The sequence below is a fragment of the Megalops cyprinoides genome, chromosome 9 (genome assembly GCF_013368585.1).
Source record: "Megalops cyprinoides isolate fMegCyp1 chromosome 9, fMegCyp1.pri, whole genome shotgun sequence".
Lineage (NCBI taxonomy): Eukaryota > Metazoa > Chordata > Actinopteri > Elopiformes > Megalopidae > Megalops > Megalops cyprinoides.
The window spans coordinates 9,865,131-9,878,643 of record NC_050591.1 but is presented as its reverse complement, the minus strand read 5'-3'; the positions used below and the strand labels follow the sequence as shown (position 1 = coordinate 9,878,643).

Below are 13,513 nucleotides of genomic sequence, written 5' to 3'. Positions count from 1 at the left end.
AGTATTTGTCACTCTGAAATGAAAGGGATAGAAGGTGCCTGCTTTGTTTCGGGAGGAGAGCGCACCCACCACCCCCCCCCCCGAATGATTCCTCCTGCTTTTGTCAAGAAATTCAATTCCAGCACTTTCAGACTTTGTGAACATTAAGTAAGTCAGATGTATTTTTTCGACTGCCATAGCAGGGAACTGAGGTCTTATTAAGATGGAATTGTGAGACCACAGATAAAAGGAGGTTCGCAGCTCCTGAGACTTTAGAGAGTAGCTGAACAATTTCACCTGCAGGCAGTATCTGACAGTGAAAGGAAACCCAAGGGAAACAAGCTCTGGCTACGGACTAAGTGGTCAAGGGAGTCTCCGTCTCGGCATTATGCACGCGGAAATTACCGCGCCAAACGCATGCTTTGAAAGCAATTAATGGCATGGGCCTCGGAGAGGAAACGCGAGTTGACTGCCACGTTAAGGAGATCCAGAGCTGATCGAGCGTTTGCGCTGCTAATCCCTGTAATAAAAGGGGCAACGGCCTCACTCCTTCAGCTCATAATAATGCGCTCCCTGTAATCTGTAATTGAATTCCATCTGCGTTTTGTTCTCCATCCGGAAACACTTGCCTGATATGACGGCTTATGGGCTGAAGGAAGTCTTTTACAAGATCTTTTCACGCTGCACATTGCGTTTTGTACCCTGGGACAGTTAACAAGACTCTCACAAAAATGCGTAATCACATGTGTTGAATTACATATTTTAATGAATTTTTTTTATTATATTTGATGGATACAGTGTGTTATTCATAGGGTGGAATGATTAGAACTGGAGTGTTTGCTGTATTAGGAAAGGCAGTAGTGCCTCACCCTCCCAGGGTGAAAATAGATATACTGTAGTTATGAAGATCTCCCTGAAAAGAGCACCTGCCAAAAATAAATTCATGTGGGGAGTGGGACAGCCGACGCGGGGCGAGGAGGAGGAGGGCGGGGCGCGTCTTCACTCCGACGTTGACGGGTTGCATGTACGCTCAGCGGGCCATTTGCGAACAGGCGGTCACCCGTGTTGGGAAACACTCTCGCGGTGGGCTGCTGTAACCCGCAGGCCGCTTGGACGTAAATAATATTAAACTCACAAAGCACGGAGCAGGGCTTTAAGACGTTTGTCACTTGATGTTGGGGCCCTTGGCTTTCTCCTCTCCCTTCACTGGATCCGGCGCGGGCTTCACGCTCGAGTTTCTCCGGTTATGAAAGAGCTCGCTCTAACCCCCCCCCCCACCCCCCCACCCCATTCTGCTACTTGGCGGCTCTGAAAACGCAACTGTGTCAACCGGTGAGGAGCGGGAGGAGCTCCGCAATGCGAAGAACGGCCCGGAGCGCCAAGACCGGCGTTGCTGGGGACCCAAGACGCGCCGCTGCCAGGCTGCCACCGCAGAGCCATCTGGCCGCTGCTTTAGCCGTCTTCCAGCGCAGGGGTTAATCCTTGCGTGGGGGGCCCTCTGGCCTACTTTGCCTCTCCGCCTCACACGCGGAACGCCACGCTGCGATCCGCGGCGGAGCGCTGAAAAAGGCCATCTCCCCCTAGAGTATCCAGAAAGCTTTCAGCGCTCGGCTCCCCCGCGCTCACCCTGCTTAAAAAGCCCCGCTGATCACAGCGAATGATATTCGCGAGAAAAACACAGGCGGCGACAGGCCCCGCTGCTCCGCCAGCCCCGTTTGGACAAAGCCATCGAGCGCCTTTATTTATTCATTGGCGCTGGGGTGGCTGAGCAGCAGCCAAGCGCGGAGTCACAAACGGCTCCGGCAGCCGCTGCTGCCCGCTTTCCAGCGGATCAGACCCTGTTCGCCGTGCTGGAGAGGGGAACGGCGGATGTTGCCCCGGGTGATGTGGGTGAGGGCGTTTTGGGGGTGGTGGGGGGCAGGGGGTGACTCGTATGTTGGTTCGGGTACTGCAGCAGAGCAGCCAGATTAAGCGGGGGGGGGGGATAGTCATGCGAAAAAAGTTCCTGGCAGCCGGCTGACATCATCCGGTGACCCCTCCGTATCCCCCCCCAGCCAATGAGAGAGCTCGGCAGAACCGAGCGAGGCCCTTTTGTTCCGCTCAGCGAGGGGGGTTCGCAGAGAGGGGAGCAAGGGGTGAGGAGAGGGGGGAAGGGGAGGGCCGGCTTTTTTTATCTGTAAAATATTAATTACTGTTTTTCCCATTTAGCCTCTGTGGCGTTTCAGCACACTGGCGGCCCCATCTCCGCTCGCTGTCAGTCATGTGTGGAGCGGCGCGTACAGAAATGTCCTTTACAAGTGCTGTTGCTTTCCATGTTCAACATTTGGGTTGCACCAAACCGCCCAGATTCCATTTGCACATATTACAGGTAACTGCATTTCAAGAAAAGAAAGTGCATTCCAGATACATATACATATACAGTGTATATATATTTTATGCTTTTAAACAGAAGTTGCTGAGATAAACAATGCTCCTGTCCTTCTGTCAGACGCTGCCGTGTGTTCTGTGGCTGACAGGCCAGGCGTAAACTGGTGTTTGCGCTCAGCATAAGTGGTTCAGAGCGATGGGCTGTGTGCTGTTGGAGAGAGTGAATCTGGGGGACCGTGTTCACAAAAAAAAAAAAAAAAAAAAAAGAATAAAAAAGGCTTCATCCTTGTTGTTTATGGTCTGTCAGGGAGCAGCTGCCGAACTGCAACCACCTGAGTTTCGCACTGAAAATCTCAGAGGGGGCTGTTGTCGCTCATCCATTTGCGCAGATCAAAGGCCCCCTCTGTTCCGCAGGCCGCACCGCGAAGCCCCACGGCATTGGGGAAAAACTGGCCATGAATAATGCCGTATTTGTTCAGAGCCGTCAGGTTGCTGCCATGTGGTCTGTCTGTGTCGCTTTCTTTAGGAGTGCCCGTTGCTATGTTCCGTGTTCCAGAGTCACTGGCCGCACCAAATATGCGTAGGCATGAATAAATGTATGGAACATTTCCTCTACTCTCAAACAGGATTTTCCCAGAGTTCCTACTGCTGTATCCAAGATGAAGCAGTGGAATTGTGACACAGGTGTGGATATTTTGACTGTAATACCCACCTGATTGAGGAGGGCCTTTATGTATTGTGTAGAAGTACTGTTGGAGACAGTACATGAGTAGAGTGCATGAATAAGGCCATTAAGAGCAATGATTAATCAGTGAAAATAAGGCCACACAGATACCGCCCTGCCCCCCTTGCCATCTACTGTAACAATGCGCCGGTGTTCAGAGAGTTGCTCGATTCCACAGACAGCTGTCACTCACTCGGTCTGTGATTTTAATCCGTGGTGCGTGGAGGAGTTAGCCGCAAGCTCCGATCGGGGGGAAAGTGCCATCCACGCAAAGGAGATTATTGCTAATACAGTATTGATCCATCTGTCAGACACAATGCCTGGCTGCCCTTTATGTACGTTGCACACTTACAGACCGCATGCCGTCAGGGACTCAGGGGGAGCTTTAAGTGAAGAGAACGCTCCATCCTCTCAATTTTTTATTTTTTTTTTTATCCCCACTTTCACAGCGTCATCCCAAAAGATAGCCTTTTATTCCTGCGGCCTGGGACAGGACCAAAGTGGTCATCAACTTGTGAGATGGCACCTTGGTGACAACAGTCGCAGGAGGGGGAGCAGGCTGTCCAGATGGCCAGACACATCGGTGTCATGTAGCAATTGGTGCACATTACCCGTGAGAAAGGTGCTTTTTCAGACCTTCTGCGGCATAGAAAAGCACTTTAAATTGCCCAGGATGACGGCTGCAACCAGGCATTTGAACGGTAGCAGGAAATGAACAAGCAACGCGGGCTACGCGATAATGCAAATGAGCCAATGGAGAGAGTTCCTTCCCTGAGGTGCAGATGCTCCGGACAGGTAGCGGAGACGTGCTGACAAGGATAATGGGGGCAAAGACACCGAGGGGAGCTGTTTTCGCTCTTTCTCTCTTTCTTTCTTTTCCTTTTTTTCCTTCCGGAGCGCGGCCTCTCATGCATTAATAAACAACATAAATCCTGACGCTTAGCCGGAGGATAAGAAAGAAAAGGATGCTTCGTTGGTGCCGCAGCGGGCCCCCCTCCCCCCCTCCTCTCCCCCCCTCCAAGCCGCCCGGGGTGACTTTTTCAATTAGCGCCTCCTGGGAGCGCGAGCGGCCTCCTCCGAACGGGGCGGCTGAGGGGGGAGCGCCCCGCCGCCGAAAACACCCCACGATCGCGCACGTACTCTCGGGCCGCCCTTGGGGGCGCCACAGGACTGAGAGGGAAATGGCTGTTTGGCTATTAAAAAGTAATGTGCCGAGCGGCGCGGACAAACACAGACAGACGGAAGAAGGGAGGGGAAGTCGTTCGCATTATACCAGTCGTGAAGGAGACGTAGGGAGGGTAACATGTAACAGAACTTGAGCTGGCTGTTTCTACATTTACATTTACTCATTTGGCAGACACTTTTATCCAAAGCGACTTACAAATGAGGCAGTGTACAACACAAGAAAATAGCCATGTAAGTAGTCAGAATATTAGAGGCGCTGTGTGACCACGTTTCAGTAGTTGGCCAGGCAAGGTACAAGCTAGCTGGTAGAGATACAAGTACGTGAAACTGTGGATTTGAAATTTTTTAAGGAAAACAAAGTTTAAGACATACAATTTTGCTTAGGTGGTAGTGTTTCAGGTGTTCAGATGAGAACGGAAGAGCTGTGTCTTCATATATTTTTCTCATGACAACAATTTTTTTTTTTTTCTGTGAACTGATGGGGGGTTGGGGTCGCCTCCCTTTCCAGACGAGGCAGAGGCTCCCTTAACAACATGTCCACGGACGTTCCTCGCGTTGAGCAATAACCTTATCACCCCGAGGAGCAGAGGGGGTGTTCAGTGTGGCTTACAGCGGCTGTGCCGTGGAGTGCCAGAGAGCAGAGGCGTGCAGCGTGAAATCAAGCAGCTAAAAGACCCACATTGAGCTTGATTCGGTGGCACTCGTTCTGCAGTGAGATAAAGCATTTTGCATTTGCATTTTGAATCTGTTTCTGTATACTTACAGCGTGGGAAAAGTTGCATGGACTGCATGGGTCATGGCGGTAGACGGATTTGCAAGTTCATATGTACAGAATAAGCAGTCACCATGGACTTGGTGAGGCTGTTGCTCACTGGAATATGTGAAGTCTCTGTAATTGTTTTCCACAATGATAAAGTTTTAATGACAATATTTCAGCCTCGCAAAATTGTGTAGGGTGTTTGAAAGTTTGACCTTGTGGAAATTAAATCAGGAGTCCAAACTGGATCACGAATTGCAAAGTTGATACTGATCCAATTTCTCTCTCTCTCTCTCTCTCTCTATATATATATATATATATATATATATATATATATATATATATATGTGTGTGTATGTATATATAAATGCTTTCATATGTGACAGCACACGGAATGTTGGATATTCTTCACTCGGTAGTAAAGGTGTAAGTCAGCAATTGCCAGCTCCACTTCACCAGGTTAGATGACTTCACACGAAAGCAATGACTTTAATTAAACAGGAGGTGGGCGGAATGAAACCAACAGGCAAGCAGTGGCTCTCCAGTCAATGACATGAAAAGACATTGAAGCACATCACAGAAGGAGAGTTCTCCAAAATATCTGCTAATAATAGCAATGAAGATCAGATGAGGAATTTCGGACCCTATGTAATGATGAAATGCACTGCAAGCTGGATATGTGGATGTGTGCACTGGGGCAAAGCTGCTGCAGTGCAGTATGTTGAGCTGGAATGGAAACTAGGTGAAGACGAGCCAAAAGGGGCAAATGACTTCACAGATTGGGGCATTAGCCACATGTTAAATAAATTTCAGTTCAGAGGATAGGTCGAGTGAGATGAAGGCAATGGGTCAGTTCTCCAAAATTGTGTATCGTGCGTGTTCCCTCATACTTACAGTAAGATTGGGTCAAAGTACTTTTCAAGTCATGATGGCTTAGGCTCCAAGACTCTGGTCCCCTAATCCAGTGTTTTGGACAAGTTACTCCATCTGTTCTGGGCAAAACTCAAATGCAGAATTGTGGGAGTTTGTGAAGATAAGCTTTTGTGGCTCCTCTTTTTGCCTTGAGGTCCTCTTTTTTCCTGAGAGAATGGCTGGCTTTTTTGCGCTGTTTTGTTTACGGTGTGTCAGACTCTGATTTTATTTTGGACATCTGATGAAAAACTGCCTGATAACTAAATCACTGTGAAGATCTGGCGATCAAAGCTGTGAGGTTCAGCGCGCAAGGGTGTGAGATGTGTTAGCGTGTCCCAGGACTACTCTGTAACATGACATCTTGTCCTCAGCTCAGACTCAACTCCTTTCAGACTGCGTCTTCAGATAAAAAGCAGAGCATTCAAGCCTTTAGGGGATCAGAGCCCTGCTGTTATTTAAGATTCTATTAGCAAATGTCCAAATAGCAATCACAAGCAAACGATTCTTACCTGACTTACAGTAGTAAACAATAGACATAGACACCTTCAGGGGGTGCACTTGCCCTTGTGTACTATATAATCATTCTTGCCCTTGTGGACTTAAGCAAACCTGTGTGGTTGTACTAAAGGGACTATCTGAATGTCACACGTATTCTGCTAAGTCACCATGTCTATTCCCTGAAAATATCTGAGGACTGAGACCACTGGCTGGCCGTTGAGTTCTCTTTTTGATCAGGTCCGTGAGAGACAATGTCCTGTTTGTCGTTTTGAGGGACACATCTCATTCACTGTCTCCCATCATTATTGGCTAGCTCATACAGTTCGGGAAGCCTTGAGAAATAGGAGGAAGATAAGATTAGGACCTTCCCATAGGTGCTGTACAGTGGTCAGAGAATGTGTCTGAGGAGGGGGCAGCATGCAGTGTAGAGTTGTTTGTCCAAACAAACAAAAAAGCTGGATTTTGTATTCATTGAGCATTAATTTATGCAAGCAGTGTTCTTTTGTTTCTTGAATGACATTGTGAGCGTTGTAGTGTTGTGTTTTATCTATTTTTAACGATCACATTCATTCAGTATGCACCCACTAGAAATATGTTCATGCATTTTTGAACATAATCAACAACAATGAACAGGCACTGTGCCATTGTGCAAATGCTGCCACTGTTTTGGTGGACCCGTGCCTTATTACCATCTTGTTGTAACAGGAAGGTGGTGGCATTACTTTGAGGGAGCTTATCAGACAATCAGTCAGGAAATGCATTGCATATCTGGTGACACACAGAAAGATGCATTTTTTTATTAGATGCATTTTTTTTTATATGATGATGGATGACAGTGTGGGTGTGTTGTATTGATTGTCTTATGGGCTCCTTCGAGATGTCATCACGCATAAGAGCCATCCGCTATTTGTAAGACATCCAGACAATCATACTTTGTCATTAGAAAAGGATGTTTTTTTTTTACCACAAATACAAAAATAGTGTGTGTGTGTGTGCGTGCGTGTGTGCGCGTGCATTTTCCAACAGCTATATTATCATAAAGGAATTCAAAGTAAGAAAAAGACATTAACTTGAAACGAAAACCAGACCATCAGTCTGTGCATAACATGTGAATGATATGGATTGATATTAGTGCAGCCTATAGGAGGTTTAAATAATGTATGATGTCAAATGAAATGCTCAGTGCTGTTCATTTCATATGACTGAATATTACTGAACGCTGCCATTTTCTGTTGTAAGTTGTCCAAGCAGCATATTTTCCTGAATGCTAATGAAAACTGACGCTTTACTTATTCGTAACAATTTCTGTTTCACATTAATTCACACTCTGTCACCTGCTGCTAGTTACTTAGCACCATGTGGGAGCAGTTTCCTCTGTTTCATTTCAAACAACAGTGTGTGCTTCACTGTCACATGCAGTGTATTTCTGAGCCCAGATCACATTGCATTTTCAGTTATTTAGATGGTGTGCCGGTCTTTGCGACATGTACCAAACTCTAACATGGAAACGTGTAGCATGGTAACATGGAAACATGTTTAATAAACCACTCAACTGCAGGCGTGCAGAGATAACACGCCAACTTAGTTTCCAGAGGAATGAAACAAACTGTGACACAAATGCCAGTGTTGTTTCTTGGCGAAGGTCCGCCAAGGCGGCATGTCCTTTATCTAATGTTCTTTGTCTGAGAGTCTTTCCTATGTTTTTTCTTCTCCTCGCTCCTTCCTCTTTCCTCCCGGAGATGTTGCCGTAGGCCCAAGGCTCTGCGGAGAGAAGGAACGCGTAGGAAGTGGATTTAGGGTTGGTGGGGAGGGAGCACCAGGCAATCTGTCAACGATACAGTGGCAGCTGGTTACCGGCGTACTCCTACCTATGCAGTTTGTAAATGTTATCACCACGCGCCACTGCAGCCAAGGACTCGAAACATGGACAGTTTATACCATTTAATTACAGGCATTGTGCTGCTTACCGAGCTCAGATAAGATTACTTGGGTTGGACCTTGAGCATGGGCATGTTTTGCTGGGAGGGCTAACCCAATTTGACCTGTAATACATTTAGCAAGCACTGAAATAGGATGCTTATTTTGTCAATGTGTCTTTGTCTCTGTTCTGTTCCATTTTTTTCACTCCTTCATGGCAGCACAACAGGATACTGGTTTGGTCATTCTGGGTTATAATTGCTCCCAATTTGGTGTATTTAGCTGATACATTTTTCACCATATGTTGTATTCGCCCAGTTGTATTTTCAGTTCTCCAACTGAACAGCTGCAATATCATTTTTTTTTTATATCTGTGTTGTAAATCCTTCGCTGAATTGCATTGTTTTTTGGTCAGAATTCAATTCATCTGCACACCATCAAGGCCATAGATGCTTTTGCTTTTAGAGGTTCCAGCCCTGATGGCAGCAAATTAGAGTAACACAAGCTCCTTAATAGTACAAATAACTTCAATACTCAATGCATCCCCCCACCAAAGCTGGTACAAAATCACTGCATCATTTCATCTTAGACCATAAACAAGTCTCTCATTTTTACTTCATTATTTTGGTGCTGCTGTTGATTACAGAGCTGTTTAGCTGCGCTGCCTTGTGAATCAGCTGTGCCTAGCAACTTGCATTCCACGTAGACATACTGGTATCTGAGCTGTTGAAATCAGCTCAGATGGAAGCTCAAGTATGCTATCGCATAATCATGCTGCCGATGGCATTGTTCAAAACTGGCTCCTTGACTAGCTTGAGTCATTGAGATGAAAAAAAAAAAAACAATGAGAAACCTTGAGTTTCTCTTTTTGACACTGGATGACTTTTTCGGATCGTGTCCCCGTGGGCCCGGGGTCCACGTTGCCCTGCAAGTGGCGCGATTGCAGTGACCTCCGTTTCAAATTCCTCTGCGCAGCTGGCTGCCACATAGACGCATGGCACATCTGCCCATGTGGCAGCGATCCGGGGTCAAAAAAAGCATGCGGAGAACGAGCCGTCTCTCCCCAAAATGCTGGCGCGGCGAGCCACGGCGCGTGGGCGCATCCGGGAAACGGCCGGGGAACCTTGGACGGCTTTGAGTGGCCGCTGAAATGGTGGATGAACCTGTAAATAGGAATCTGTCATGCGTGGCAGGACTGGCTGGCAGAGGGAAGCAGACAGGGAGAGGAGGTGCCATTTGGTCCCATTTGGAGAGGAGCGCATGCTTGCAGGTGGAGACAAATTGTCCCCATTCCTGGGGAACGAAAGGGGTATCTTTGGCCTCGGCGCTTTGGTGTCAGACCTTTATAGAGCATCTGTGGGCGTGCTCTGAACCCCCGTCCCTCTGTGGCAGGCAACGCCGCAGTGCGTGTTTACACATGTGTGTGCGTGCTTCTGTGCCTGTCATCACAGGAGTATTGATGAAACCTACAGTCAACGCAGAAGGAACCAGCAGTGTTTCATAAATGATTCATCAAAGGAACCATCTTCTTTGCTGTTGTCATGTTTTGGAAGTTTGAAAGGAAAGAGACATGGGGTGATCGATGAAATATTAAGAACTACGTTTCCCAAATGTCATTGGAGAATACAGAATAATAATAACACAAATACTAATTCTAATACTACTACTACTACTACTACTACTACTAATAATAATAATAATAATAATGCTAATGACGCTGATGATGAATGTATTGATGGCAATACAGATATGTTTTTTTGAATATGTCACATCATAACTATGTTTTTGGGTTGACAGTTGATCAATTCCATGTCTGTGTCCCCTCTGCAGGCTGCGTGAGGTCCCTGGAGGTGACAGTGAGTCAGAGCAGTGTCCAGGTGGCCCGGGGACAGACGGCCATCTTGCCCTGCACCTTCACCACCAGCGCCGCCCTCAACAACCTCAACATCATCTGGATGGTCACCCCCCTGTCCAACGCCAACCAGCCCGAGCAGGTAGTGTGCCTTTCAGAATACCTGCATGTGTCACTCCTCACACACACTTCCAGACACCCAGTCTAGCACCTGTAACATTCTCAACAGTCTCAACAGATGCAGCAGTGTAGCATAGTGGTAAGGAGCAGAGATTGTGACTGATAGGTTGCTGGTTCGATTCACCACTGGGGCACTGCTGTTGTTGCCCTTGCTCAAGGTACTTAACCCAGAATTGCTTCAGTAAATATCCAGCTGTAGAAATGGATGACATGTAAAAAACTGTACCCTATGGAAGGCACTCTGTATAAGAGCATGTGCTAAATCAGTGTTTCCCAAACCTTTCCTGGAGGGCCCCTTGTCCTGCATGTTTTAGATCTCTCCCTGCTCCAGCACAGCTGATTTAAATGATCAGGTTGTTATTAAGCAGCTTCAGGAGTTCATAATGAACTGTGTTGGAGCAGGGAGAGATCTAAAACATGCAGGACAAGGGGTCCTCCAGGAGAGGTTTGGGAAACGCTGTGCTAAATGACTAATGTAATATAATGTAGTCTGTGTATCATATTCCACACATCTTTCACCTGGACAGGCATCTTCCTCCCTGTCTTTACCAAATCAGCACGTAACACCTCACACACGTTGCCCAACACAAGACTACCGCCTCTAACGCTGAATCTTTACAGATCTGCATATCATATCTCCCACATCTCTCACCTGCACTAGCATCTCTCTCTCTTTCACAAATCACCATGTGACACCTCACACATGTCACAAAACACAGAGACTAGCACCTCTTAACTCTGCGGATCTGAATGTCTACTTTATCCCTTTCATACGTACCTTGTTTTTTATGCTATGTAGCGTGCGTTACGTTACAGGGTTTGTGTTGTTTTCATTAGCGTTATTAAGCTTCTCATAGTTTTCAGTTCGCATTTGTTTTATTTTTTAACATTAAATTGCTGTTTCCTCAAAGCTAAAATTAGCTAGAATTTTTCCAATCTAGTGTTCTAATCGCACCGGTTTTAGCATACGCGCTAAATGGCTAATCACACCGGTGTGACCGCACGTGTGAAAGGGTTATACACGGCACTTAAAAGCCAGACCAATATTTCACCCACTGTCTTAACAGATGTGTACATAAGACCTCACACAGGCTGTCCTAACACCCACACATCCCTCACTGGCTCTTCCTGTTGTCAAACCTGCACCACACACACAGTCTGACATATACTGCCTCTCACCAGCTTCAAACGTTCAAAGCATTCAGAACATTTAAGTGTTTAAGTGCTGGGGAGGCCCACCTCCCCCACTGCGACGCCCATTACGTCACTGATGATCCACAGCTGTGTCCCTCACAGGGAGTGCGGCGTACCTGTGCGTGGGCTACCGTCGTTACACGTGGGCTGCTTTAAATGTGGGCCGCCTTGATTTGGCCTTGCAGCTGCGGGCTGTGGCCCCCTCACCTGCCTCCCTCACTGTCAGACCTGATCCGTGCAATGTGCCGATCTTCTGCACTAATTAACCTCTGCCCGCGACGAGCCTGCAGACAGCTGCCTCTCACACGCGCGGGCGGTCATGCGCAGTGCCGCTCACACATGCGCACACACACACACACACACACACACACACACACACACACACATACACACACACACACACGCTTATACATGCACGCACACACACACAGACACGTATGCTTATACACACACTCACATGCTCATACATGCACGCTCTCATACACATATGCCTCTACACGCCATGTGCTCTCTAACACACACACACACACACACACACACACACAGCAGGCATACACTCCCACACACATGCGTGCAGTCTTATATGCAGGCCTTCACACACATGCACATACACGCATACCCATGCTTGTGCACACACACGCACACACACACACACACACACATGCACACACAGTGGGCAGAAAATTTGGAACACAGAGAGCTCCTCTTTGAGCGCGCTTTTGATATGGCCGAGGCTGGGGGGTTGAGGAACTTTGTGCTTGGATGAGACTCGGACAGGGTGAGATTATTCCACTACATTCAACGGGCAGTGCGGCCTGTGTGGAGTGCAGACCAGTGATACGACCCAACAGGAACAGTAACAAATGTGCCTCGCCACGGCTAGAGCAGAAGGCATTAAGAAAGAAACAAGGTCAAACTTGTGCAAAAAGAATGCATTGGAAAAAAAAAAACTTTCCTATGCACAGTCCAAAATCAAAATTCATACTGCTTTTGCATTTCTGCAAGACCATATGTCTAAAGTGTCATAATTCTATATATTTGCTCATGGGTTTTGAGCAAAGTCATATGTAAAAAAGACCATACATTCTATGTTAATACTTGAAGGTAATGTAAGGTAACTGTATTAATGAGAGCATTTGCATTAATGTGAACATGAGCTGTGTACCCGGCAGTTGGGTCAGGCTGTCCTTCAGATCTTGCCCAGATATAGTGCAAAAAAAATTCGAAGCAGTCTGGTTATTACATAAATTATTGTGCACAAGCACTGTGAGTGCAGAGTGACGGACAGTTCCAGTCTAATGTATTTTGCAGTGTAGGAGGCTATGGTCTTCACTTCATTTTCCAGCCCTTTCTCTGTGTCACTGCTTTTCCGAGGCTGCAGTGCATCGTCTCTTTATCAGCACGTAAATGCTGCTCGAAATGTCGTTCCAGTGGGGAGGGGAACTGCCAGACACGCACCGGGGCGGTTCACCCTATTTGTGTGGCGCGTATTCCAGATTTAAAGCATTAAAAAGCCATCAGAGCACTTTCAGGAGGACTTTAGAGCTAGCCGTGAATCATTTCCGAATATTAGGCTTTACGGTTTATGTTTTTATTTTTTTTTCCCCCTCTCCCTCTGCAGACTGACACTGACCCTCACAGATTTGGTCTTGAATTAGTCTGCGGCCTTAACGGCACTCTGGGAGTAGAAGTTTAGAGTGAAACAGTGGTGGATTCAAGCTGGTTAATACAGATGTAACACAACGATGTAAATATTCCCGCCATTTGTCCGTTTGCTCCAGATACAAACTATTTGTGACTTTTTGTAGTAAAAAAGAAAATAAAACTAAATAGTGTAATAGTAGAATGTGGTGGAAATTAATTTGTTGTTTTAAGAGTCCTGAAAGATTATTCATAATCTTGTAAATGTAATATTTGTTTAATTTTTCCTGAACCGTATTACTTTTTT

At 46.8% G+C, this 13,513-nt stretch overlaps 1 protein-coding gene across 1 annotated transcript in view; it reads left to right on the top strand.

Moving 5' to 3' along the window:
* Nucleotides 1–13,513, top strand: part of igsf11 (immunoglobulin superfamily member 11) — a 92,305-nt gene that overhangs the window by 64,274 nt on the left and 14,518 nt on the right. The window contains exon 2 of the mRNA XM_036537113.1: nt 10,170–10,333. Coding sequence (XP_036393006.1) covers nt 10,170–10,333 — 164 coding nt within the window. The remainder of the gene's footprint in view (nt 1–10,169; nt 10,334–13,513) is intronic.